Source organism: Urocampus carinirostris, chromosome 6, assembly GCF_059441175.1.
Source record: "Urocampus carinirostris isolate Australia breed hairy pipefish chromosome 6, RoL_Ucar_1.0, whole genome shotgun sequence".
NCBI lineage: Eukaryota > Metazoa > Chordata > Actinopteri > Syngnathiformes > Syngnathidae > Urocampus > Urocampus carinirostris.
Genome location: NC_142354.1, coordinates 12417792 through 12444884, shown reverse-complemented (window position 1 = coordinate 12444884; position 27093 = coordinate 12417792). Strand labels below are relative to the sequence as shown.

General features: G+C 40.0%; 1 protein-coding gene across 2 annotated transcripts in view; it reads right to left on the bottom strand.

Moving 5' to 3' along the window:
- Positions 1–27093, bottom strand: part of plxna1b (plexin A1b) — a 321328-nt gene that overhangs the window by 131974 nt on the left and 162261 nt on the right. For both annotated transcript variants that reach the window (XM_088337907.1, XM_088337908.1), the window contains exons 6-9: positions 25398–25521; positions 23360–23513; positions 15611–15710; positions 218–332 (exon numbers count right to left, since the gene is read on the bottom strand). In XM_088337907.1, coding sequence (XP_088194033.1) covers positions 218–332; positions 15611–15710; positions 23360–23513; positions 25398–25521 — 493 coding nt within the window. The remainder of the gene's footprint in view (positions 1–217; positions 333–15610; positions 15711–23359; positions 23514–25397; positions 25522–27093) is intronic.

Genomic DNA, 27093 nt, shown 5'->3' with positions numbered 1-27093 from the left:
AGGTGGAATGCATTTAAAAACAAAAAAAAGTTATGAGGGCAAAAATCAATAAGTTCCCCACAGAATCAATATAACAGTATTTAAAGAAAAGATAACGAACAACAGAGTGCAAAAATGATACATTCTTCCTAAGATGTATTGTACACCCAGGCAACATTCACATCAATTCATGTTTGCATGGCAGGTTCCAGCGACAGATGCAGAAAAGAGAGCTTACCTCAGAAATGTTAACCCGCCCTTCTTGGAAGGAGCAATCGTTTGCATTTTGGGTACACATGTGACGGTACTTGCACCAGTAACATGGAAAGGATCCGTTTACGCAGGAGAGGCAACTGGAGAGAAAAAAAACACAACCAATTTCAACAAATATTCAACTTCGTAACCTATGAATCATGAATGTTTTTACGTTATGATTTAGTGATTGACATTGGTGTGAAAATTAAGGTTGAGCTAAAACAAATGATTCCAATGTTGCATTTCTAAATTTAGTAATTTGTGGGTTTTTGTGTACAAAAATACAGTATTCCCTCAATTTTTGCGGTGTATCCGGTCCGGAACCAACCTCATTAGGTAAAATTCTGCAGAGTACAATATGTATATATATATATATATATATATATATATATATATATATATATAAATGAATGAATGAAAACTTTATTTCGAACATTATAAAATAAAAACAGGACAAAAACAATGACCCAACAACAAAAATAATGTTCACATAACATGTTCAAAAAAGGGTAGTAAGAAGCAGACGCTTATTTCCCCTACCCCTTCATCTTCCCTATTAATTACATTATATATATATATATATATATATATATAATGCGGTAATCCCTCTTTATCACAGTTAGTGGGGACCAGAACCCACCGCAGTAAACAAATATCCGGGAAGTAGCCCCCATCACTGGTGCTTCCCCCCTCCAACCCGCAATTTTTATTATTATGGATCGTGGCTGCCCAGTGCAGTTCACTTTTAAGTGCTCAGCGCAGACAAACCATCAACTAAATTTGAACCCCATGTGAAAAGCCAGCCACTTGTTTTCCTTCAATGAAAAACGAATCTCCATCTCTGTAACAGGCCCCGTACACAAATCCATCAAACCCTGCCTGACAAGGATTCATTTGAATCAATTAGAGCGTCTAGTTCGTAAGGTGCGCCGGCTTTAAGCGATCGTTTCCAGTTGCGAGCTCCTCCTTTTGAGTAAGATCAGAGGCTGAGGCTTAATTCAATCCCACTGCTGCTTTAATTGACCAATTTAGCGTTGTGCTGAGAGAAGCTGTCCATTTACAATGAGGGATGAGAAGCCCAGGAAATAACAGGCCTCTTAATACTGAGCCAGAGCAAATAGGAATTTATCAATTTTGCTAATAAATGGAGGGGAAATGAGCAGGACTCGCTGGTTTAGCTTATTGCAAAGACTGGCGGAGCCGGAGCTATTAAGAGCTTCATGAAGAAAAATGGAAGATGATGTGGTGGTGCATTTTCTCTCAACATTTTATTATTTTATAGTAATGAGATATTGGGATAAGAAATTTGATTTTTTTGACAAATCTGAACAAATAATTTCCATTCTGATTACAATCACAAAACAAGAGCGTTCTTTTCGCCTAAAATGACCTGCACTCGTGTGGCCGTGATCCATTATCCCCAAACTCCTATTGCTGTGAGAGGACAATGGCAGAGCACACTTTTGCTGGGCTTGGCTGCTCTTTTTTCGCTGTTATTTCCGCCTAAAAGACCTGCACTTGTACATCGTCCCCAATCCGATAATGCTGTGAGCTAGGACCAGGAGAAGGCACTTTTTTTAGGGGGTATGTTTTTCTTGTTTTGAGTTTTAAATATGTCTAGCCTACAAGAAAAAAAATATGTACAAAGACCAGGCACTGAGAAGATTCAGCTTCAGCTTACTTCCTTTGGGCTCATGATTTGTATTATATAATTACAGTGTGACAACATTTAGTTTTTATTTTTGTTAAATATTTGAACAAACAAATTCATGCAACCGTGATCCATTATCCCGGATGGACTATTGCTGAAAGCATAGGAGCTTTTTTCTGGGGTACAAACTGCTGAAGCATGAGGCCTGCCTAAAATGAACTGCAACATTCTGGCCGTGATGCATTATCCCCAATCAACAGTTGCTGCCAGCAGAGCACATGCTAAAAATTGAGGGTGCATTGGGGGCTGCTTCACCAATTTTCACATATTGAGAAGGGTTTTGGTCTCCATTAGCAACGGACAATGCAGCACAGGTCGTCATTGCATGCATACTCCACTCCTTAGCAAAGACCAAAACATCATCAACGACAGGTTCCATTCAGGTTCCCAGTTGCCTTCTGAAAGGCGCTATTGATGCATTGGACGAAGAACTAACAGAATGAGGAACATGTTCACCTCAAGCGCTACTAAAACCATGAACTCCCATCTTCAGCATCCAAAAGCACAATTTACTGTAAAACTGCCGCAGAGAATAAGCAGACATTTATAATATATCATATCAATCAATCAATATACTGAAGCCATGTCCCCCTAGTGGAAGGTGGCTAGAGTCCAAATCGCGTTGACCAAACATTCATCCCCCTTTTTTCTTCACAACCTGACTCCAAACAATAAGTCCACAGCACAGAAAGGGTGAGGAGCTGTGCCATGCAACACTTCATCAGTAGAGAGGCCCGACAGGATTAACTGGTTTACCCCCTCCGCATCATAAAAAGATTCAAGATCAGAATTTATTGTTAAATGTTATTTATCCTTTTGCACTTTGAATTTGTTCAACTTGCTATCAAGGAGAAGCCCTCCACTTTTGTTGTACTTAATGACATTAACTGTAATGACGATAAAGGCGACTTATTCATTCATTCATTCATTCATTTTTTACATCTGACTTTACGGTTTGCATGCAGATGAAGTTCTAGAAATTGTACGATTTTTCAAAGGCAGGGAGCGGCCAATAACCCGAAGCAGCCATGACGGAGCTTGCACCTAAAGTCGTCACACGCCACTGCTAATCCTCACTTCCAGCTTCCGACCGACATACAGGCCAATATGTCCTAACCATTTTTCCCCATCCCCCCTCGAGACCCCCACACAAAGCCCCCCAGGCTACATACCCCCTCCGTATTTTTTCTTCCTCCCACTCCCACGATACCTGGCGTCTCAGCGTCTATCAGGGAAATCCACCTGCTTTTGATCTCTCCTCCCTTTCCCTTTCTTTCTCCTGGGCTGTCTGTCTCCACCTCGCCTCAGCCAGGGCAGGTGAATTAAAACCTGGCGAAGGCATTATAGCCCCGCGGATGAGAGGGCGCTTTAGACAAAGAACTCGGGGAGAGCTTTCCCAAAAAAATGGCTGCTCGGTAAGTGAAAGGGATCTCAGCAAGGAATGATGGAGGCTCGAAAGAAAAACTCCCGTCTGAATGGATGCGGGGTGTTGCACAACAGAGCGGGCATGTTGCAAGGACAATCGCCGAGCTACGAGTGATAAATAAGGGAGAAAGATGGGCTGGGTGAAAGGTGTGAAGGGGATATTTTCACACGGGGTCAGAGAGAGTGCACATTTGAGTGTGATAGGAGGATTTATCATTAGATTGAAACAAAATATATAAACAGTGTACCCTTGGTATATTGCAGTCCAACTTTCGAGTCCTTGGTACATTGCTTTCTTCCCACTATTAATGAGTTTCACTGATTTCTGAGTACTTACACCCGGTACATTCGAACCAATCGGAGCACTGATTTTTTTTTACTTGCTGCTGATTGGACAATTTGAATGAATAGTAACCGTAAACATAGCGGTTACGAGTAATCCGATCAGGGTGGCAAGCACAAGCAACATCATTACGCAAATACAGTAGACATTGTTTACGAATTTAACTAAAGGATAATGTCATGTCATTTACATAGTACTGAGATTTTTTGCACTCGCTCCATTGCTGCGTCCTGTGTGTTTACTAGTTGAGCTCAATGTAGCCTGCTACAAGCATAGACTTACACTATATATGCATGAATATCAATGTGGTATCCACTATAAATGGACGAATAGAACTGGGGAATTTCATCTTTGGGGTCAGGAAATAAAACGAAGATTTTGAAGAGAAATCAACCGATATATACAGTACGAGGCTTTTTTAGAGTGTAGGCTGGAGTCTGCATGCCTCTCAGTGCTTTAAAATATTCCAGATGAGGAAAGTTAAATTGAAAACTTGTGTTATGACCAAATATTGAAAATTGTATTTCAGAATAAATACATTGTTTTTATGTGGGTAGATCTTGGAAGGCCGCGATTGCCGTGGATGGATAGTGTTATGAGTGCACTGCAGGAAAGAGGTCTAAATATAATGGAAACTAGAGCTCTTGTTGGTGATAGGAAGGAGTGGAGAAGTTTTGTGAAAGGATAGTGGGATTGCGGACACGTTCTAAAGGATGGGCTGGGCACCCGTATGATGCGTCAGGGGTAAACCAGTGAAAGCTACCGGGCCCTGCTGTTGAACAGAAGAGTGTGTTGTGTCACCCTGACCCGAGAGACATGGCCGCTTTCTTGTGTCCCGTTTCATCTGGGAAGACGAAAGCATGACCAACTTGGGTGCCGAGGTGCTTGACTTGTTAGGGTGTTTGGGCATTTGGGTTAGCCATGGTCCAAAATTTTTTGCGTGTGTTTTTTTTCCATTTTTTTTTCTTTGTTTTTGTATGTTTGTCTTGCTGTCTGTGACCCCTCTTAGATAGATAGATAGATAGATAGATAGATAGATAGATAGATAGATAGATAGATAGATAGATAGATAGATAGATAGATAGATAGATAGATAGATAGATAGATAGATAGATAGATAGATAGATAGATAGAAAGCTAGATAGCTAAATAGATAGATCTTGGTAGCATTTAACAGTTTTAAGTTGAGTTAAGATTAAGAGGTTTTTGTTTTTGTGTTCTAACATTGTCTAACAATTGCAGCAAAGTGTGAAAAAATCTGTCAATTATTGATATCTTTACTGTGCAAATTTGGTATTAATTGAAAGAAAAAACATTTGGAATGTGTTAAGCGCAGAACCAAAAAATTGTGTTCCACTATAGTACACAGATGTACATAAATTAACTTAATACAAGTGGTTATGAAATGGTTAATGTGAAAATCGAGGGAATACTGTATTTAGCAAAATAAAGAAACAGCCATTACATAGCAGTTAGTGCTAGCTTCCATTTTATGTTATTTTTTTTACCCTATCCAACCCAGGAACGTCTCTTCTGTGTGGACCTATCAGATGTCAACACCAAGGGTGTTGAGCCAATGAGAGGGCATTAGATTGGGACATTGTGCTCATGAGTGACAACGAAAACTAACAACAAAAACTGCGGTTTTCTAACATGACACAATTGTTGGCATTTTCCCGTAGGGGCAGAAAATAAAACAGAAACGTTTCAGCAAAATCATCCAAAACCCATGATGTTTATTTAGCGGATAAGCCAGAGTTTGCGTGTATCATTCTTCTCCGTACCGCACGTAAACGTCGTCAGCTTTAGTCTCATTGAAAGTCAGCAGACTGGCGAATTAACGCAGCAAGTATCAAAACGCGCTCCGCACAGTCAGCAACAAGAACAACACATCTGTCACAATGTCCGTCCCATTTTCCGCTCTGATCTTTTAGTTAAGTCAAATCAACCTCGTTTGAGTCTCGGCGATCGAAATAATGAGCGTAAAGTCAGCAGGTTGCCCAGGCTAACTTTTATGGCAGCGTCCTTTGAAATGGGAGACGTGTCATTACGGGTGCCACCCGGGGCCCACGGGCTCTGTTTGACAACCCCCTACTGCTAACTCCTAGCTCCTTTTCTGTGTCCAGACCCCGCCCTTTTTCGGATTCTACAAAGCTAGCTTTGAGTCTGGATGCAACTATACCAGAAGCCCTTACAAGTGGTGTTTCAGAATGTTTTATATTTGCCCACGTACAGTGTCTAGCAGTAGTGGCCCTCCCAAGATATTTTAATATTGCAACATTGCAGGCTTATAACTCCAAGCTAAAAGTATTAAAATATTTCCTAAGAACCAACAAGATGTGAGACACACTTGTGAAATGGAACCAAATTATTCAAACATTTTATATTATATTTACAATTAAAAAAACTTATAAGTTGGCTCCTGTGCTCTCAGCTCAGCCAAAAACTCCTAAAGTTCCCTGATGACTTCTGAATGATCCAATGTCTACCTAAATGACTATCAATGACAAAAACCGTGTACCTGTGTGTCATTAAGTCTCAGTTTAAATGCACCTGCTCGTGATGGGTCCACACCAAGCAGGTTCAGGATGAAATTATGTAAAGGTTCAAAGCAGGAATGAGGTACATGAAGATTTCACAAAATTTGCAAATTTCTCGGAGCACTAAGCGGGCAATAATATCAAAATAGAGAGGGCATAAACACACTACAAACCAACCAACACCGGGCCGTCCCACTAAAGGTTTGGCCCAAACAAAGATAAAACTAATCAGAAACCCAACCAAGAGGCCCATGACCATATAACATCAGCTGCAGGCATTTACAGCCAAGGTGGGACAATTATTAGTCATAATGGAAGAGTGGCAAGAAGTAAGCACTTTCTGAAATAATACCATTGAAAGGCTGGTTTGGCGTTTGCAAGAAGCCAGAAGGGAGACACAGATAATATGTGGAACGAGGTGATTTGGTCAAATTAGACCAAAATTAAAAGTATTTGGGCTGAAAGCAATGTTTTCTGTTTGGGGTAAATAACCCAGAAAACACAATCCCCACTGTAAAACATGGTGGTGGCAGCATCGTGCCCTGTTTTTTTTTTCTTCTGGGGGAACTGGGATGATTGTTAGAGTTGAAGATTTTTGGGGGGAAATACAGGGCAATTCTGGCAATAAATCTGTTGGAGTCTGCAAGGGACTTGAGAATGTGGTGTAGGACAACGACCCTAACCATAAAACTAAATCTACATTGAAATGGTTTAAAACTAACAGTATAAAGATGTTAGAAGGACCAAGTTAAAGTCCAGACCTCAATCCTAGGAAGCATTTATGGAAAGAGCTGAAAAATGCTGTGAATAAATTATCAAACTTTAAGGAACTTGAGAGGTTTAATAAGAATAGGCAAATATTTCAGTTTCAAGATGTGCAAAAAGAGATTGACCAAAGTATTAACCCAAAGGAGTTTAATGAATTTGCCAAGCCTACTTTTCAATTTCTTTATTTTTTAGCGCAGTATGAAATGTTGAATACATTTGGTTTTTATTCACGATTGTGTCTCGCATGTTGTTGGTTCTTGGAAAATATTTTGAGCATTTGAAGCCTGTACTATGGCAAAATGGCAACGAATCAGTGGCGGGTCCATTGTGTCGGACACCCCAATGTTGCGTTATTTCTACCTCTTTTCAATGGCCATCAACTTTTATTACTCAGAGGATTTGAGAAGCAGCACACAGCGGGGCCTCCATGCTCGTAATGCTAATGCCTATTCAGATGCTAATGCACCGGCAGTGCCTTCAGAGTGCCAGTATTATTTCAAACCTGGAAAAAGAAAAATCATTCTTCAACCTGGAGTGTTGAACACAATCGGGTTACCTAATGAGGTATATTCAGCGGCAGGGCGCTCAGGAAAATGAGTTATTTATTGGCTACTATTTAGGGTGCGGTTTAATCATTTACAGGTCGAGTAACTCCTCGGTGACTGGATCTTTTCATCCGGCAAGTGTGTGAGTAAATCATTGTGGAACAGAATTAAGAGCAGTTTCCTACCAAGAGCTTAATTCAACACTAGAAATGTTAACTTATCCAGAAAGATAGATAGATTGATAGATACTTTATTCATCCCTTAGAGAAATTCAAACTCCCAGCAGTATCCTTGTGTTGAAAAATAAAATAATAAAATAAAGATATGGAATACAAAAATACCTAATATAACGTTTTGCTATAGAGTATTTCAATAGTGCTACGGAAAATACACACTGTAATAAAAATAGGGTAATATGCAAATGTTGGGGTGGGGTTTAATGAGGGCTTTTACTTTTACTTTTTTAAAGAGCCTCATAGCATGAGGAAGAAATTATCTCCTCAGTCTGTCTGTGGAACAAGTACTGTTTTATGATTTAAAGGAACCAATACTGCTTTTAAACTACAGCTAGTTTACTAATATCGAAATAAAACCAAAGATTAAGTGTTTTTGTACGACAATGTAACACCAAAGCCATAACATTTGAATTCAAGAATGCTAGCGCAGAGGTCATTAGCATTTCAAGCCAAGAGGTACTTTTCTTTGGTACTGATAGCCCGAGGGGTTACCAGTTTTTATAAAATAACAATTTATCATGTTATTACTAGATTGTTTCTCTGTTTCCACTGCCCTATATTGGAAATCATACTTCAGAATGTGCCATTTTTGCAAGTGGATTTTAAGCATTGTTATTGCGCGAAAAAACTACAATATTCATTGATTGCTCGAAATGACAGTCTTAGTTTAAAGATTCACTGGAGCACCATCTAGAGGAGTGGAAATGAACAATGCTTGATTTGTTTCAGTTTTTGTAGTTCATCGAAAATAGGTAATTTCACCCCAGGATAAGACATTATTCTGCTCTGAGATGGCAAACACAAAACAGCTGTAAAGTGGGGGATAAAACCTTATGGTTAGTAGCTAATGCGTTCTGAACTCCCAGTGCCTCAGATAAATAACAAAAATAGTAGAGAAAGTAAAGAACCCATTTTGTTAACTTTTAGTGTTACGGGACATGAGCTGGTATATTGTAGTTAGTGGGTGGATGCAGATGAAGGAGAGGGCGGATTCAAAATGAGACTGATTTTAAAATGTCCAATAACGAACACTAACATGTGCTCAGATGATTTCCTTGTTGTAATTAGCCCAATCGCTGATTGGTTACAGCTACATTTCTTAGCATGCCTGTGCGTCGGTTTCAATGTTATCATGTTACTGCTTCTCTTTTTAGCATCAGTGCAAGTTTTGCGACACCAATAGTGTACAAAAAAAGGAACATTTGTATCGCCTACTATTAATATTTACCAAGCACACGAGATACTGATCTGGATGAAGAGAAAGGCATTGTGGGAGGTCAATCTGCAATAGCATAGCTGTGATATAATGTATTGAACTATACTTTGCATTTAAATCAAGAGCACCGTGTATCCATTCATCCATTTTCGGGGGAGCACCATCTAGAGGAGTGGAAATGAAGTACCTATGAACTGGTGGAAGATTTGTAGTATGTGGTAGCTCAGTTAAGTTAATAAAAGGTTGTAAAAATTAGAATTAAAGCTGGAATGTGTTCAGTCAACGACTAAAACATTATAAGTTACAAAAAAATCCTGGAAAATCACAAAGATTACGAGCTATTTTCAAAACTGGTCTGTTTTTTATTGACATATGAGATAGCTTGAGCTGATAATAATAGTGAAACTTACTGCACTGAACCCCCTTATGAAGTAAGATAAAATAACAGACCCCTAGTAATGAGTCTCTCATCGTATAACACGGTAAAATATCCTAGCGTTAGCATCTAGCCACAAGCATAAGAGATTTTCCGTGTGTCGGATGAAATTAAATTGGACGTTTCCAAACAAGGGATTTTTGTAGACATTTTTGCATACGCAATGAAATATTAAATAGACATACGAAAATGCGATTCATCACAATTAAATATTTGAATCGTCCGGAGACACAACGAAAAAAGAAGGATTGATTGGCTACGTCATTAACGTTTCACCCTATTTCACTGCCCCTCTATCCTCCCAATCTTAATAAACAGAGGGATGAGAAATGAGAAAAGGCTTATGGAAATATTTAATTACGACGCAATCATTGCCGTGGGTGATTTTCTATTTCAATCTCGGCAAACCCTTAAACTGAAACAGTGGGGATTCTAATTAGATGAATAGCACTATGCAAATGTATGGCATTTTTGAAAAGGCGAAAGCTGAAACATAATCAGTAGTGTAAATAGGCGGAAGAGGGGTGGGGGGGTATGTGTTTTGAAGATGGGAAGTTGGGCGACAGAATGTACGTATAAATTGTGATAATACAGGGGTTTGTCACTAATATATTGAGGAATATTCATGAGGCCAAATAATGATGTGCTTGCAAATGTGCTTCAAAGTTTTCAGACTACAGTAGAGTCCCAGGAAAAGACATGATTCTGCTCCGAGATGGGAAACACATAACTGCTGTATAGTGGGGGATGGAATCTTGAACTCCCGGTACCTCAGATAAAAACAAAAAAATAACAAAATGGTATCTTACAAACACTACTTACGTGGAACACTCATAAAGACACAAACAAAGGAAATAATACATTTAGTTAACCTTTAGTGTGACGGGACATGAGTTGGTATAGTGGATTTAGTAGGTGGATGCGGATGAAGGAGGAGAGGGCGGATTCAAAATGTCCAATAATGAACATGTGCTCAATTGATTGTTCTAATTATCCTGATCGCTGATTGGTTACACCGACATTTCTTAGCAAGTATTACGATGCATATGCCTTATGATTATCCTTATCGCTGATTGGTTACACCGACATTCCTTAGCAAGTATAACGATGCAAGTGCCTTATGTTTGCAAGTTTCGTTTCTATAGTTATATGTTATTGCTTCTTCCTTTAGCATCACTGCAAGCCTTGTGACACCAACAGTGGATACTGTAAAAAAAATGAACTTTTTTTGCACAGTATCGCTTACCAAGCCCATAGAATAGTGATCCGGATGAAGAGAAAGGCATTGTGGGAGGTAATTCAGCCAATAGCATTAGAGTGATGTAATGACGCTGCGGTGCAAGTCAATAGCAGACAGGTATTTCAGAGATGTAACGCTACATACGCGAGTACACTGGGAGGTAGTTTAGTCAATAGCAGTTAAATACTAAAAACTGTGTTGAGAAGTTGTGGGCATGCACTATAACTTGTTGATGTCGTATCGAGGGAAAACAACCGAATTGTTTGGTTATGGCAATATTTCTTGAAAGTGTAACAATGCCTGTGCCTCATTTGTATTTCTTTATCATCGGAGGCTTTGTTTTCATGGTTATCATGTTTTTGCTTCTCCCTTTAGCCTCAATGCAAGAGCTGGGACCTATAGCTAATACAGTAAATGGAATGCAGTATAGTATTTCCAACTAGCTAAGTATTTACCAAGCACACGGTAATCTGATCTGGATGAAGAAAATGGAATTGTGGGAGGTAGTTTAGCCAATAGCAGTTAAGTACTTACAACAATGTTACGAAAATGTGTGGGCATGCAACATAACTTATTGATGTTGTGCAGGCAGAAAAATTCATAAAGAGGGGTCTCCTCCCAAACCATAGAGTAAAAACGTCATAAGGCGGGGCCGTCGTATCCCAAGGTCTACTGTACTTTGTGGTAATGACCACATCATTGAAAGTAAGAATTTGCTTTGTGAAAAAGGACCTTGTATTATGGACCTACACAACATTTATGTTGATGCATGGACCTGAAATCATTACACGAGTAACTTCACCCGACGCCCAAGGGAAACAACGGGACGGTGCCACCTTCAAAGGAGCGTCTTATCTCGGCGGCCATTAAAGTCTGTAGCAAAGATGCAACGTGCCATATCTGTAACTTAATTAAATGTGTCCATTACGTCCCTCAAAGGACATATTAGATCAACCCTGGGAGTAGATTTAATCAGCTCATCGGGGTAATAGCCTCAAATGGGTGACTCTCTCGCCTGGCTTCTTGTCTGAGTCCGCGGCGGGAGGAATGCCATCAACTTTAATGTGACTTCATATTGCAATACATCCACGCTGGCAAAATGGGACACCCTTCCTTTTAATTGAGTCTTCTCAGAACATAAAGATTTTGTACTACCTCGGGAATAAAGAGGCAAATATCACTGTTCTTATGGGAGATCATTAGGGGTTGTAAAGCAAGGCATCCTCAGATACTTGAACATGCAAAAAGTGGGGAAAGAGGAATATTTCAATTATTTACAGAAATAATGCATTTTGAAGACTGCATGTCTTGTCTTGATATTTGAGATCCTGAGCTGTAATGTCATAAGGGTAACAGCAGTCGCCATATTGTTTTACGTGTTAATTAGGTTACGATAGTTTTAAAGGTGGGTCTGTTGAGGTGTATTTAAAACGTTGAAAGTAGAATATTTTTCTCTAGTACGTATGTGTTAACAATGCCAAATTGAGTTCAAAGACCCCTTGTATTTTTTCCCACCACACCTAGCTGCTTTTATCTTATTTCTAGCACCGCTGTTCCAGGACTCACAACACATTAGGAAGCAGGAAAAGGGGTAGTTGGGGAGTGATTTCATGCTCGTTCTCGGGTTTTTTGTTAGTGTAGCCTGAAAATAGTTAAAGTAAGAAAAGGCCTGTAAAGTCCGAACGCAAACCGAGAGAAGCCTTGTCCACAACAATCTCTGACTGTTTCAAAGCTGGTCGCACTTGTTGTGTTAATGGGATTTGCCATTTTCAGGGTTCGTGCACCTTATTTTGGCCAGATTCAAGCACTTCCAGGGCCTATTTTTCCAGTAGCCTCAAAGAAACAAATTCAACGCCCATCAATATAATGTTTTTTTTGTTGTTGTTGACTTTGATGACGAAAATAAAGTCTGTCGAGTTAATAGGTTACATTTTCATTTCCAGGGATTTTGTGTTGTTTGATTACAAACCTGTTCAGTGTGTAAAAAGCTACTTTTTTGTAGATCTGTGAATATTTTGATTTATATTTCAAGGGTTTTTAAGGATGCACTGCAAAAAATATGAAACGATTTAGTACTTGAAAATTTGGTGCATAATATTTTATAATTATTGATAGTATATCATGAAAAAATAAAAATAAAAATCTGACGAGCAGTTTGGGAGCTGGCTCTTCTCAGTGAGCCGAGCCAAAAGAGCCTGTTTTCTAAATAGAGCTGTCCTCTTGGGTGCGACCGGTAGAGGGCAGTGACGCTTCACATGACAACACTATAATGACAAGCCACAAGAGCAGGCGTGTCGGCGTCATTTTCTCGCACTATTTAAAAATAAATAAATGTATTTACTTATTACGTGGCCTAAACAGTCGGACTCCCAAGAAACATGGCATAGGCGACAATGTCAAGCATTTTCAAGCACATCACCCAAAATTCAAGCATTTTTCTGACCATGAAAACGATCTATCTATCTATCTATCTACACTGGTCATATCCCTTGAGAAGGGTGAACGACAGCAAGACAAACACATAAAAACAAAGAAAATAAATAAAGTGAAAAAGTAGCAAAAAACATGCACAAGATTTTTTGGGGACCATGGCCAACCCAAATGCCCAAACACCCATCTCTGCACCTAAGTTGGTCATGCTTTCGTCCCTCCAGATGAAACGGGACACAAGAAAGCGGCAGTTTCACTTAGGTCAGGGTGAAACAACACACTCTTCTGTTCAACAGCAGGGCCCGACAGCTTTCACTGGTTTACCCCTGCCGCATCATACAGGTGCCCTGCCCATCCCTTAGAACGCGTTGAACCTTGAAAACACAATATTAAAATTCTAACATTTTCAGCAATTTCAAGCACCCGTAGAAACCCTGCATTTTGAAAACCTTGTGTTCCATCAATTGCGTCACAGCTTTACAGGAAACAAGACAAAATATCTCGAGTCGCCTGTAGAATATTCAGCAACATACAGTATTTGCATCCTTGTGGGGATGCTACACTACATGTTCTCAGAAAACAAATCTGTTTGAGAGCCTTTAAACCCGTCGTGTCGGGACCGGCAGGGGTGGGGGATCTGCAAATGCAAAATCGAGCAAGCAGGTCAAAGGTCCGAGAGAGGGATAAGGTGTCCGTGACAATCGGAGCTTAAACTGGCAATAAGCGAGAGAGCAAGGAGAGGTGTGGCCGTGGCGTGCAAAAGCACGAGTCTCGTTTCTGGACAATCCCCCAAGGAGGCTCAACTGATATCCAGAGGGAGGCCGAGACGGTGCCCTGAGGTATCCCGGGGCCCTGAGTGCCATCTGCCGCTTTGGGGCTAATACCCCACCAGACGTTTTAGCCTACACTGGCTCAGCCGCGACTGGACAGAGGGAGATCCTGCCACTTCGGGGGGGGGAGTCATCGGGGTGATTCGATTCAGAGCCCAAGGATTATATAAGCCTGGATTCAGCAGCGGGACTGAACACTTGACTGAAGAAAATATAAATAGAGACATACTCAGGTACCCTAATGCAGAGGAGACTCACTTTAATGAATTGATTGCTCTGCAATCTAATATTTTGTCTTTTTTGTAGGAAGTACTCAATGTAGGCCTGAGTGATAGCTTTGTGATCGTAACTTTCTCAACACGGCCGTTGCTATTAGCGACAAGCATCATCGACTCAGGCAAAAAAAAAAAAACGTTGATTATTTAAAATACTTTACATATACAGTTGGTTGTTGGTGATAGTAATGAGTGCAGAGGTGTTGTAAAAGGATAGTGGCATGTTTAGACGCATTCTAAGGGATGGGCAGGGCACCTGTATGATGCGGCAGGGGTAAACCAGCGAAAGCTGTCGGGCCCTGCTGTTGAACAGAAGAGTGTGTTGTGTCACCCTGACACGAATGACATGGCCGCTTTCTTGTGTCCTGTTTCATCTGGAGGGACGAAGGCATGACCAACTTAGGTGCCGAGGTGCTTCACTTGTTTGGGTGTTTGGTCATTTGGGTTGGCCATGGTCCAAAAAATGTTGCGTTTTTCGCTACTTTTTCCTTTTTTTTTAAAATTTGATATTGGATAGCTGCAGCCTTTTCCATGAAAGTAGATTTCAACTACAGCTGTGAAAAATCCCGTAAGAATATTCACGTAAAATACAGCTGTTTAAATTGAGTACCTTTCCAGCATTGTTTTATGATAGATAGATCGATAGATAGATAGATAGATACTGTATTCATCCCCGAAGGGAAATTCCCATTTCCAGCAGCATCCCTGAGCTGAGAACAATACAATAATAAAGCAAAAAGAATACAATATACAAATACCCAGTGTGACGTGCAAATGCCCACTGTAGCGTGTTATATTGAATAACTAAATAGTGCTACACAGAATACATATTGCAATAAAATTCGGTAAAATGCAATGTAGGTGGTGTGGTTTACTGTTGGCTTTTACTCTGCCGGGTAGAGTTAAAGAGCCTCATGGCATGAGGAGGAAAAGATCTCTTGAGGAGATAAGGAGAATAGCGCCAATTATGTTCAATATCAAAAAATTCACCGGAATTAAGCATTTCACTGCCTTCTTAATAAAGAGAAAAGCTACTGGGTGGAGAAAGGTTTCACAACAAAAGACAGGATTACAAAACAGCCCACAAATGAATTAATAATTAATGATTTATTAGTATGTGTCATGGGTTATGACGATAAGACTAGAATGACCATCTCATATCCCAATCGTTACATCTATGCATGCTGTTTGATTTTTCACTCTATGGTAACCCGATAGCCCCCGTCGATGTCAAAGAGAGACGGGTGTTTATGGTGCGAACCGTCCCGCGGGAGAGATGTCGGCCGGACGAAACGCGTAAAAGAGAGCGGCAAACAACTCCATGAAACTTAAAGAGCAATGAGGACATTGAACGTCTTCTCGATGGACTGTCTGAACTTACGAATGGTGGACGCTGCAGTTGTAGAACACGAAATCCACGCTGGCGAATTTCTTGCCCGTTTCCTTGGATTTCAGATAGAGCTTTACCACCCGTTTGTCACCTGGAAGAGGAAGACACAAATAGAGTTTAAAAAAAAACCTTTTTAGAGATTAAACAAACAATTTTGGGGAATTGAACAATAAGTATGTGAATAATAAAGCTGTTTGTATCTTACATTTTCAGTTACAGTTACAAAGTTCTTCCCATTACAATGTACCACTGGGAAACTATGTTAATGTTTTGCACGGCCCATCATAAACGTCTATGATTGATAAGTAATACTTATAAGCATTTAATAGTGCCTCTTGGGGGCGATGAAGTTTCATAGGAAAATGCCTTACAAACTAATGGAAACTGCCATTAAGCATGAGGAAAGAAATGCAATGACAAAGCAAAGCCACCGGTGTCACGACCAGAATGGAATCAGGACCAGATTGCGTAACGTTTACCACATTTTTTATTGAAAGAAAGAGGGAGGGCTGCGCCCACGATCCGGTGATCGCTGGACGCGGGAAGCAAGTCGCTCTCGCAATCGGATTGTGATCTGAATACAGAAGTAGATCTTCCGTAGCGGGCGATGGCGGTTTCAGGGATGGAAAAACAGGTGGGTAGCCAGGACAGGAGAGCAGAAACGTGGTCGGGGTCAGAAACGGGTCGTAAGCCAGGATGGGAGAGCAGACGTGGTCGGGATAAAAAAACGGGTCGTAGCGGAGACAGACGGGGAGATCAGGAACGGACAGGTGAAAAAAACGGGAGCAAAAATGGGACAGGGGGAGTCAGGGTCAAAAAGGCTTGCCTTGTATCAACAGATGTTCGCAGACGGACTGACCAAAGGAGAGTGACAGGACCGGGCTTAAAAAGGGACAGAGAGCCAATCACATAGCCCGCAGCGGCTGACACCAAATGAGCGGGCACAGGTCTCATCTTTAAGCAGACTTGTTGTGAAACATGGCAAGAATCTCAAGCATTTACAAGCACTTCATAATGTATAAGCACTTTTCAATCCTTGATAACACAACATTAAAATTGAAGCTTTTTAATGGATTTCAAGCAAGCCTACCTAACCTGTATTGTTATATCATTATTTCGTGTTATTAGTTTGTCCATTCATTGGTGAAATGTAAAATAATTTGTAAATGAATTTTAAAAAATGGACAAAAGACATCTAATTTTCTATAGGGATGCAACAAATTAATCATCTTAAGTGAGGGGAGCCCTCCGAAGCTGGCTTTCACTTGGGGTGGAGTTGATGCACGGTGAGGCTGCTTATTAAAAAAGGAGATCTGCCAAGTTTTTGACAAAAAGAAATTTACTTAAAAAGTTGTGTGTTCTTTCACGTCTTTTCATTTGTGTTAGCCGCTAGTGGGACATTTGCTAATGTTTACATGATAACACCTAATTTCAGGAGTTTCCATTTGTAAACACGAACTTCGTGCGTGACATTCAATTTGCTCGACCTTGGAGTCGATTATTTGGTACTAAGCTACGTAAGGCAAAAGTTTAATTTTCTTTTATTTATTTTCAGGACAGGAAAGAGACTCATTTGTTGCATTAGACTGCACCTCCTACAGCACCACCATCATCCCATTTTATTGTCACAATAACACCCATATCCATGAGATTGTGCGTTGTAACTATGAAATGAAATGAAATGAACTATCTATTTCTAATTTATAAGCAGCCACTTTAATTAAAATATAATAAACTTACCTGTGTTATTTGCATTTTTGATCCCTCAGCAGTTATTTTTTTGTATCTCTTTGTTGTATTCCTAGATTTTTTCAAGCACTCAGATGCCATTTTGTTGTTTTATGAGAATATACAGACTCCCAACCTACGACCATTCTATTTACGCAAAACGGTAGATACGAACATTTTTTTCGAGATGTCGAAAAATATCCAGACATTGCAAGTTACATTTTGTATCGTGTGCACCTTTTTCCGAGTACTGGACATTAGTGTAGTGCTTCTTTCCACCGCTACCGGCGTGTGGTGGCGCTGTGCCCAGCATCCACCCAAAGAAGAAATCAGGGTTCTACTTCCTGGTTTGTGTGTATTCACACTGCACTGTACCTCTAGCACACTAAGAACTATGACGTTTTTATTGTTTAATATCTCGTGCATCCATTCATTATGGTTGGTGTAAAGTGTAAAGAGGTGAGCCGTTTCTTATGAAAGTGGCATAAGGAAGCCTGATGCTGTTGAGAAAATGGTCGGAACGCTGTTTTTCAGCCACTTTTTACTATGGAAGAGGACTTCTTGAAGCACATCTTCCAAAAGTAAGTTAAACTCAACTTCTTTAAAGTCAAGTCATGTTTATTAGTATAGCCCTTAATCACAAGAAGTCTCAAAGGGCTTTACAGACCACAGAATGTCAACGCCTAATGTGTGGCTTTGTTTTTCAGTACTATGCTTTATCATTCAGCCTAGTTTGTAACGTTATGGAGCATATTATTATTTTTTTTATTTTTCAGTTTCAAAACAATACAGGTTACTTATAGAAGCCTTAAATATACTTATATGAATCTTAAACAAAAAAAAAATAGGGCACTGAAGCAACTCACGAACAAAGTAGGGCAGCGTCTGTATATAGCACCTGTGTTAGCTAGTCAGTGCAAAATAAGTTTGTTTTTTTACATTTAAAAATGTTAAAAAAAGTTTAATGTTAAGTTTTTGACCAAACGTTTCACATTTTTGATTATTGGTCCCAAATTTTAATTTTGGTGCATCCCATGGAGGACGGTACAAGGGGGAAAATATCAACAGTTTAAGACCCAAGAGACAAAAAAAGAGACAACCCTCGGACAAATTCAATCCAAATAATCCATGCATTTTGAAAAATGTCGATTGATATATTGATCAGTTGTCAATGTGTTAAATGTTTTTGCACTACTAGCTACAAAATGAAAAAAAGCTATGTACAAAATAGAATAGAATAAAATATACCTTTATTATCATTGTTACAAAATGGGTTGAACATATTGTGACAACGAAATTGGACGTGGCACTCCAGTTCACATTTTACTGTGAGGATTAAAAGAAAAGAAAATATAATTTACACAATATTGACACAAAAAATGTGGGCATGTATAGGCAGAATATATTATAATAATATATTATAATTAATACAACTATTGTTTGCTGTACCCATAACATTATAAATTTCAATTTGCAAATAAAGCTTTGTCGCCTTGAATATGTCCATCAACTGAGTGGCATAAAAACGTGACACCGTCCGTGCTGGAAACAAGAGGAAGCAGCTGTTTCTAAATCCATCAATAATCACCCTTCCCCTTTGAAACAAAGTTAGAGACACAAACAGTGTCCTTCCCAAGCGAAGAAAAAAGAAATAAGTGAATCTGACAACGGTGCATAATGCATGATAATGGGAATTCAAAAACAGTGCTATTTTCAGACGGGAAAGAATGCAAACCTGAGTTAGGATGCTTTGAAACGGAACCGCCGAGAATTATCGGTAATGACAAGGTATTCTGGATGGAGTCACACTAAGCAAATCGTGGAAAAAAGTGCCACTGATATTTTCTGCTGGCTGCTCAGCTGCACGCTTTTCCGATTGCATGGTAAAAAAAAGACCCTTTGGGGGGACATCAGCACATGCTGATTAATTAACTGTCAGGACCAGAACGGAGACAGAACCCACTTGCGTGCGTTTCGCTTAGTTTTATTGGGAAGGGAAAGGATTGCGCACACGATCCGGAGATCGCTGGTCGCGGGGAGCAAGTTGCTCAGATGCGGAAGTGGTATTTCCATGGCGAGCAATGGCGGTGTCGGGAGCGGAAAAAACAGGTCAGTAGCCGGGACAGGAGAGCAAAAAACAGGGTCGAGATCAGAAAATGGGTCGAAGCAGAGAAACAGACAAGGGCCAGAACATGAGAGAGTCAGGGTCGAAAAGCTTGCCTAGCGTGAACTGAGGTTCGCAGACAGACTGACAACCGGTGACAGAAAGTCGGGGGTTTGAATAGTGGCAGGGAGCCAATCAGTGTCCGAGGCAGGTGCCTCGCATCAGTAGTCATGACATTAACAGCATGACAATGAGCCAAAAGTGCCTTCCAGAGTCCAACTTATTATTATTAAGCAAAGTTTTAGAAACTGTTTTTTTTTATTCAGCTGTATTTGTTTTCAGAAGAAAACATCATCTTAGAACAAAGAGGTCTGACAACATTTTCCATAGTTACAACCCGGACAAAAGAGAGATCATCAGTCCTGAAAGTCAGAAACAGAAACTTTTACCAAAACTACAAGATTTTGGACCTTGAGATTGTGTTAAAAATGTAGGCATTACTTTTTATTCTGAGCTCAAATTTATTCCACATTTCAAAAATATAACTAAAACTGTGTTTCATCATCTAAAGCAGGGGTCGGCAACCTAAGACACGCGTGCCAACAGTGGCACACGAGGGATTAACCAGTGGCACGCGAGCGCACGGCAAAATAATAATGATTTTTTTTTTTTCATGCGCATTTTTAGGTGAAATTCAAACATTTTCAGTTGCGCGCTTATTTATTATTATTTCTTATTCAGAGGCTTTACGGTAATGCCCCTCCTCCTCCTCTGCCCCGTTTGTGAGCGTGTCTGCGCCGCACCTCGCAGAGGAGGAAAGATCCGTGTTTTAACCCAGCCACAGAAACACCGTCACGCGATAAATGAACGGAAAAAAAACAGCTCCTCCAGTGAATAAATCTCGTTCTTTTCAGCCAGCGTGGACAGATGACTGAGGATTGGTGCAAAAAATGACCGTGCTGTTTGTGCATTTTCCTCGAGAGCATTGTACCTCGCACGTGAACAAGTGTTAAGCGTCATTACGAGAAGAAACATGAACATGAATTCAAGGACGAGTCTGGAAAGGCGGAGACATTAAAACGCGTTGTGTCCAGGTACGGCAAGCAAACAGACCCTGAAAGCATTTGTCACTGCTACAAACGCCACCACTGAAGCAAGCTATCACATTGCTCACTGCATGGCAAAGCACGCAAAACCATTTACTGATGGTGAATACAGTAATCCCCCGGTTATCGCGGTAAATGGGGACCAAAACCACCCGCGAAAAGTGAAAATCCGCAAAGTAGCGACGCCCCTTCAAAAATGCTTAAAAAATAAAATAAAATATTTTATTTTATTAATATTATTTTTTAGACCCGCGAAGCTCTGAACACGCGAACGTGGAACCGCGAAGTAGCGAGGTCCCACTGCATATTAAAGGTCTGTGTTTTCATAGTTTCTAAAATAAGATTTTATTGATGAATGGTATGGTAGCAGTCCATGCCCTTGCACAATAGTATTGCCTTTTACACGCTGGTTAACTACTGTTAAAAGAAAATAACTCTGAAATTGTTTAATTGATGTTGAAAATGTCAGGAAAAAATGTTAAAACGTCATATTGTCACGTCATATTGTCAGATATAAAAAAATTGTGAATATGCTTGATGGCTGTTGAGATTGTCGTGTTTGTTTTGCTGCTGTTGGTGTCGGTGGATTTGTTCAGACCGAGGACAATCGGCTTTGGCCTGGACGGATCTATTGACACTAACAAAGATGTTATATAATTAAATTGTGAATATGCTTGATTGCTAATAAGATTTTCGAGAAGGGTTGTTCAAACCTCACTTTGTGTTTGCTGTTAAAAACGTCATATTGGAATATAAGATTGTGAATGTGCTTAATTGCTGTTGAGATTGTCATGATTGTTTTCTGTTATTAGTGTCAATAAATTTGTTCAAACCAAAAAATATCATTTGATTATGAGAACCCAAATGTATCGGTACGTAACGATAGAATTGTGAATATGCTTGATTGCAGCAAGGCTTTAAGGCTATGACCTTAGCTTGGGCTTTTGGCTGAGAGTAAGAGTCCCGGCTCCTAGGCTTTGTAGCGTATTATGAACTGACGATAACGGATAATGGATAATGAATAAAGAAGATAGAACAATAACCCTTAAAAAATCCCCCCCATATCACTTGATTTTGATTGTAGTTCATTGTTGATGAGGAAAAGTTGAAGTCATGGATGTCTACAGGCCTTTCCACGTGTTGCTCAAAGTAATTTTTTAGTTTGTTGATGAACAAGAATAGTGGAAAATAAACTGGTCAGTTATACAATTTCAATGTATATCCATGTTGTTTATTCGGACTGGTGTAAAATGACAGCTCTGTTGGATAAAAAAAAATTGTTGTGCAAGTCATCAATCTTGGTGTGGCACACTGATTTACAGGACATTTGAAAGTCGCATTCCACACCGAAAAGGTTGCTGACCCCTGATCTAATGAATATAGCCAGAGTCTCTCTAAGGACAACACAGTGGTGCTTTGATACCATCTTGTTTGGATTACTGTAATGCCCTGTTCTCCCGGCTTTCCAAAAAGAACAAAGGAAGCAAAAGCCAGTTTGCAGCGACTTCAAAAATGAGCAGCACATGTGCTTAGAGAACCCGGTGTAGGAATTATATTACACCAGTTTTAAAACCGCTGTATTGGCTCACCATGCGTTTACTAGTTTTTAAATGGCTTAACGGTCTTGGGACATCCGAAATGTCTGATCTGCTTTTATTATATCAGCCCTCATGGTCCCTGAGGTCCTTTTGCAGCGGCTTGTTAACTGTTCCTGGTGTGAGGAACAAAACCTATAGTGAAGCAGCATTCAGCCACTTTAGTCCTCACTTATGGAAGGGTCTGCCAGAGGACATCAGGTTTGCAGCGATCTTTGATATTTTGAAGAGGCTCAAGACCCACGTCTTTTAATTGATCATTTTTACTATTTCAGTGTTCCCTTTAGGTCGAATAGGTCCCACACTGACATGGTGTGCTTTGATGGCTGAAAATCTGTTTTTCTGAGGGTTATCCTGTCACAACCAGCACACAGGGTAGACCCAATAGCGTAACGTTTTCTCAAAATTGTATTTAAAGAAAAAGGAAGGGCAGCGGGCGCGATCCGATGTTTGCTGGACGCGGGAAGCAGGTCGCTCTCGTACTCGGATTGTGATCCGAACATGGAAGTGGATCTACCGTAGCGGGCGATGCCGGTGTCAGGGACGGAAAAACTGGTCGGTAGCCGGGACTGGGAGATCAAAAACGTGGTCGTGGTCAGAAACAGGTCGTAAGCCGGGACAGGAGGGCAGACGTGGTCGGAATCAAAACAGGTCGTAGCCGGAGACAAACGGGAGCAAAAACGGTGCACGCAGGAGTCAAGGTCGAAAAAAAGGCTTGCCTAGTATAGACAGAGGTTCGCAGACGGACTGACAACAGGGGATTGATAGGACTGGGTTTAAATAGGGACTGGGAGCCAATCAGAGCCCGCAGCGATTGGCGCCAAATGAGTGGGTACAGGTGATTCACATCGGTGAACATGACATATCCATTCCTATCAGTGTGGATGAGCCTGCCCCAGGTCCAGTTTCTCACATGGTTAGTCTGTGCCTTGCCATTAGTGTGTTTATTTTAGTATGAAATTGTTTTATTCTTTTTTTTCCATTTTGTTTTTAGCAATTTATTGTGTCTTTGTATTTTGTGTTCCTGACTGTTGGGTGGGAAAAAAGTTGGGGATTTATATCTTCTTATTTCACACTCACCGTTTTTCATAGCAAATTGAGTGGCAATTCATTGGCTTAAAGGGCTTTACGAATAAAATTTGATTCGATTTGAATGCGGAGGCAGTCAGACTGGAAGCAATTCCAACACCTTGCCAATCGTTCGTACCTTTGTTCCGGGTGATGGGGATGACGTCGCGGGCGGAGGGAGAGAAGCAGTAAATGTATCCGCCTTGGATGAGCCCCTCGGTCTCCACGTAGTCCTCGAAGGAGCAGTTGACCCCCGCTGATAGATCGGGCACGTTACGAGCCTGGAGCACCAGCTTCGGAAAGAGACGCCGAGGCAATCAGGACGAGATCGATGCAAGGACAAGGTGGACATGGATTGTTATAAGATATCATACGAGGGGGTTAATGGCTGCTGGAGGAGGGGAGCATGAAAGTGGGGTGTGCAAAGGGCGGAGTCATTTGTGTGCGCATCTGTTACAATGGCAGCTATTAGAATTATAGCAAGGTTAATGTCTGTGTTAATGTGCACCAAGAACCTGTGTTTACTTCAGTTTGGTGAGGGGGGTTTCTTCAGTAAAAGACATGTCGGGTCCATTCCGTGTTATGCTTTAGGTAGTAAAAATGTAGACGGCACACTTTATTGATGTAGCACTCCCGGAATTGCTTTACGTGGTTGAACTACAGAAATGCAAATGTACTGTAGTCTCTTGATCTACGAGGTTCATTTGTTCCATAAAAAAACCCTATTAAGCAAATTTCTGTGATTAAATTAATGATAATAACTCTATATTTTCCATCTGGTGGATTTGTTCGATTTTCAATATTGGATAACTGCAAATTGTATTTCAGGAGATCACGTTTTGTGATTTATTTTGACTTTGACTTGACGCGCTCTGTTGCCCGTTGCTTTCACTATTATAAACTTCTTACATCATAGTCACTACCGGCCAATCATGTTGGAGTTCTTTGATATCACACTCTTTAGAGCAGATCTGGTTTTGTAACGTTGAGGCTGCAATAAAAAGAAAGGGCTCAGGGGAAGACCTTTAGAACAGGTTGAAATGTATTTCTGAAGCTCCCCTGTTCTTGCATGCTCCATTGATGTCTTCTCTCCTTATTTTAAGCATCTACTGAACATTAAACTTATGACACCTCTTATATCGATGCTTCTGGCAATTCCTAATGACAAAACTAATCAACTCAATCTAAAACTACAAGCAAACGTCAGTTTTTTAACAGAACTTCAAGCTATAGCTTTGATGACTTTGAGGGATAAAGCTTGTTGTAAGAACAAGATAGCCAATACTTTACTTTAAACAGCAACTCCCTTTCCTTTTTGAAACAAATATTTGTGTTTGACGTTATGGTGGCAAAAACGAAAATCTGCGATCTTATGCGACTATGGAACTTAGAATTAGGCTGGCTCAGGGGTTGTAAAATAAAAAAAAGGATAATGGTCATATATATAATTGAAAAAAAGGACTAGGAGTTACATGTTGTTTCGGTGCCGATCTTGTCCCCTTCTTGTGTGCTACGCTCAAGGCCAATTTGCTCATACTTGGGTATGTTTTTGTGTTCTTTCTTTTTTTCCCTTAAGTATTTATTTTTTTCATCAAAATTGACATGAAATTCCATGCAAAAACACACATCTGAAATTGCCCTATTATGCGTTTCCATCCATAATTTAAAAAAAAATGACTTTGATTTAATTTTGGATGTTTCAAAACAAATTTGAAGAAATGGTTATTTTTAAATAAATATAAAATGAAATATATTGTGTACTTGTAGATGCTTGCATGTACATTTATTTATAATTGGCATGTGATCAAATTGATATGTGATAGGGATACGTTATCCTTTTTCCCAGTCTTTCCAAGGTATCAGATTGGAGACCGTGTAAGCAAAAAATCCAGATGTTTGCAAATTTTGAACTCTATGTGGCCTACACCTCAAAGTTTGCTCAAAAATTTGTACTGTGATCAAGCTCATCTATTATCTAGTACTTATCTGCTATCAAAAGCCATGTATTTGTGAATACATTTGTCTTAAATCCATGGCATATGTTTGAAATATATATTTATAAACTGTACAAAGTATCATCTTAGCCACGGTAAACATGATGTTCCTACAGCACAAACATGTTTTCTTTATTGTAAAGAAACCCCCTTTAAGAGTTGACCATCGATAAGCAAGCTTACCTGCACTTCAGACATAGTGACGGAAATATTCTTGGGCTGAACGCTGAGTTCCACGCACTGCCTCTGGTCTGTCGCAAACCTCTGCGGTTCTCCGGCCCTTTCGCAACGGTCCTTGCGGGAGCATCTAAGAAAAGGAAAAGTGGAAGTTGAGAGAGAAAGAGAAAGAGAAAAATAGAGAAAGATAGAGAGAAATAGAGTAAGAGAGAGAGAGAGAGAGAGAGAGAGAGAGAGATACAGCGAAAAAGAAAGAGAGGGAGACAGAGAGAAAAAGTAAAACAGAGATAGAGAGATAAAGAGGGAGAAAGAGAAAAAAAGAAGGAGAACGAGATATAGAGAAAAGGAAAAAGAAAAAAAGGGACAAAGGAAAGAAAGAGCAGATAGAGAGAAAAGATAGAAATGAATAACAGAAACAAAGAAAGAAAAGAAAGGAAGGAAAGAACAGAAAAAAGAAATTATTGAAAGAAATACAGAAAAAAAACACATAAAACGAAAGAACACAAGAAAAAGAATACAAAGAAAGGAGGAACGGAAAGAATGGAAAGAAAGATCAAAGACCAGAAAGAACGAGAAAAAGGGACCGAAAGAAAGAACGGCAAGAAAGAAAAGAAAGAAGGGAAAGAAACAAAGACAGAATGGAAAGAAAGAAAGAATATAAAGAAAGAAAGAACGGAAAGAAAGAAAGAAAGAAGGGAGAGAAAGAAACAAAGGGAAAATGTAAAGAAAGAATGAAAGAAAGAACAAAAAAAGAACAGAAAGAAAGAAAGAAAAAATGTAAAGAAAGAAGGAAAATAAAGAAAGAGAGAGAACAGAAAGAAAGAGAAAGAAAGAAGGGAAATGAAGAAAAAAGAGAACAGAAAGAAAGAAAGAAAAAAAGAAGGGAAACAAAGAAAGAACAAAAAAAAAGAAAAAAGGGGAGCAGTTAGATGATCCGACAGTTGTTGGGAAAGAAGACGAAGATGCAGAACAATCACCTTCACGTAGAAAACCAGAGCAATAACAGAAGACAAATGAGCTCACCGCTCGCCACGGCCATTACCGCAGACCTAAACATCGTTACCCCCGTCACCCTCGTCTGTTCCCTTTACAGTCCCGCCCAATTCCGACTCGTCGGGAAATATATATAAATATATGCGACCATTAAAGTTTCACGGGGTTGTAAAAACGATACAATTCAAACCCGCCGCATATCAAAAAGGGTCAGCAATTTCCGACACTTATTACCGAGCAGTCGATGACGAGAAAGGGAGAGCGGAAAAAAAAAAAGCCTCCCTCGCCGCAAAGCAGTTTGACTAATAACTATTCATAATGTATTAGCTATCACTTCACCTCGCTGCTAACAACAGTCGGTCCCGGGAGTGAGTGAAAAGAGCTGATGTGGCACACGGTGAAGGATTGACAATAATAAAGAGGCGGGCAGGGAAGATGCTAACCGTTTCATAGAAAGTTGCACCCCCACCTTGGCATTTGTCATGGGGTGAGGAGGATCATTTTCTGCCACACCTGCTACAGTAGAGCCCCGGGATACGGCACCCTCGCTTTATGATGTTTTTCTAACAGTAGTCCCACCACAATATACCTTTGACAACAAATTCTTTTGCGTCCCCAAAAACATACAAATTTAAATTTGCATTGTTCGTCGAATGAGTCATGTTTTTAAGACGACTGCCTGCTATTGGTCGACATCACAGAAAATGCC